At 60.5% G+C, this 1,374-nt stretch overlaps 1 protein-coding gene across 11 annotated transcripts in view; it reads right to left on the bottom strand.

Moving 5' to 3' along the window:
• Positions 1 to 1,374, bottom strand: part of FLT3LG (fms related receptor tyrosine kinase 3 ligand) — a 20,904-nt gene extending 19,530 nt beyond the window's left edge. For 4 of the 11 annotated variants that reach the window (XR_001887339.1, XR_001887340.1, XM_017882188.1 and 1 more), the window contains exon 1: positions 424 to 493. Coding sequence is in view for 8 of the 11 variants with exons in the window: in XM_017882188.1 (XP_017737677.1) it covers positions 424 to 456 (33 nt within the window). In the remaining 3 variants the exon portion in view is untranslated. Of the gene's footprint in view, positions 1 to 423; positions 494 to 801 lie in introns of those variants that run through there. The other 7 variants (XM_017882190.1, XM_017882193.1, XM_017882192.1 and 4 more) reach the window with 5 other exon arrangements.

Consider the following 1,374-nt stretch of genomic DNA (forward strand, 5'->3'; position numbering starts at 1 on the left):
ATCTCCCCTCTCCTCTGTCCATACCCCCTCCTGTCCATCTCCCCTCTCCTCTGCCCATATTCCCTCCTGTCCATCTCCCCCTCCTCTGTCCATCTCCCCATCCTCTGTCCATCTCCCCCTCCTGTCCAGCTCCCTCTCCTATTTCCCCCTCCTCTGTCCATCTCCCGTTCCTGTCTATCTCCTCCTCCTCTGTTCATCTCCCCCTCCTCTCCATCTCCCTCTCCTGTCCATCTCCCCCTCCTCTGTCCATCTCCCCCTCCTCTATCCATCTCCTCTCCTATCCCTCCCCTCACATCTGTCCATCTCCCCTCGTATTTCCCCCTCCTCTGTCCATCTATCTTCCCCTCCATCTCCCCCCACATCTGCCCCATCCTGACATTGTGCCTCCCCTCTCCCCTGACCTTGTCCCTGGGGTTTACGCACTGTTGGGCTCCAGGCTGGCGCCAGCACTGTCATCTCGGCCGGGGGCCCCTCATGCCTCCTGTGGCCGGGTCTTGGAAGGGACAGAAGAACAATTCTCGGACCCCCATGCCCCAGCCCCTGTCCCGCCCGCCCCTTTGCCTCCCCGCCCCTCCTGCATCCCTTTGATGTGGCTGAGTTTCCGCCCCTTCCTCCCCCAGGCTTCCTGCGTCGGCCCCAGTTACGGCCCCAGTTACGGTGAAAACTCTTCATCTCCACTTCCAAGAACCCCGATGTCTGGTCCCCAGAACCCTCCCCAGGTTAGGGACCCGGGAACCCAGCCCCCCACCCTCTGCTCCCCCTGTCCCAGGAGTGGGGACCCTGGCTCCGCCCCTTGGGGACCTAGAGTCCAAGTCTCCTCACACACCAGGCTTGCCCCAGCTGGGTGTGGAAGGGGCCAAGCCGGGTGACAGCCAGAGACCGAAAGTGAAAGGAAAATTTTGGGGGGAGACAGTCAAGGGGTGGAATCTGAGCACAGGCGGAGCGTGCTCCCTGGTGGTGAGAGGCAGCCGCTTACGCCGCAGATGGTGGGTTCCCTGGACGCCCCGCGGCGGGGGCTGCAGTGGGGTTGACTCCCTGGGTGGCACGCCCAGTGCATGGTGAGCTGGGGCTGGAACCCGGATCTGTCTCTGGGAACTAGGAGTTGCTGTGTCTTACCGTCCTCTGGGCCCCAACTTTGCCCCGCCAAGGCTTGGCACACAGGACTCAGGATGCATCTTGTCACATTGGGCCTGGCAGGTGTCGCCCTAGCCCTAGCTTTATCATTGTGGGAGCTTAGCCAGCCCGTTGACCTCTCTAAGCCTCGGTTTCTCCAACTCCAAACTGAGGGGTGAGGTGTAAATGAGACAAAATAGAAGCTCTCTTCCACATCTGTGGACCTCTGAATCTCTGAAGTTTTTTTTTTTTTTTGAGATG

This window comes from Rhinopithecus bieti, unplaced genomic scaffold (assembly GCF_001698545.2).
Source record: "Rhinopithecus bieti isolate Rb0 unplaced genomic scaffold, ASM169854v2 scaffold_12070, whole genome shotgun sequence".
In the NCBI taxonomy this organism is placed as follows: domain Eukaryota; kingdom Metazoa; phylum Chordata; class Mammalia; order Primates; family Cercopithecidae; genus Rhinopithecus; species Rhinopithecus bieti.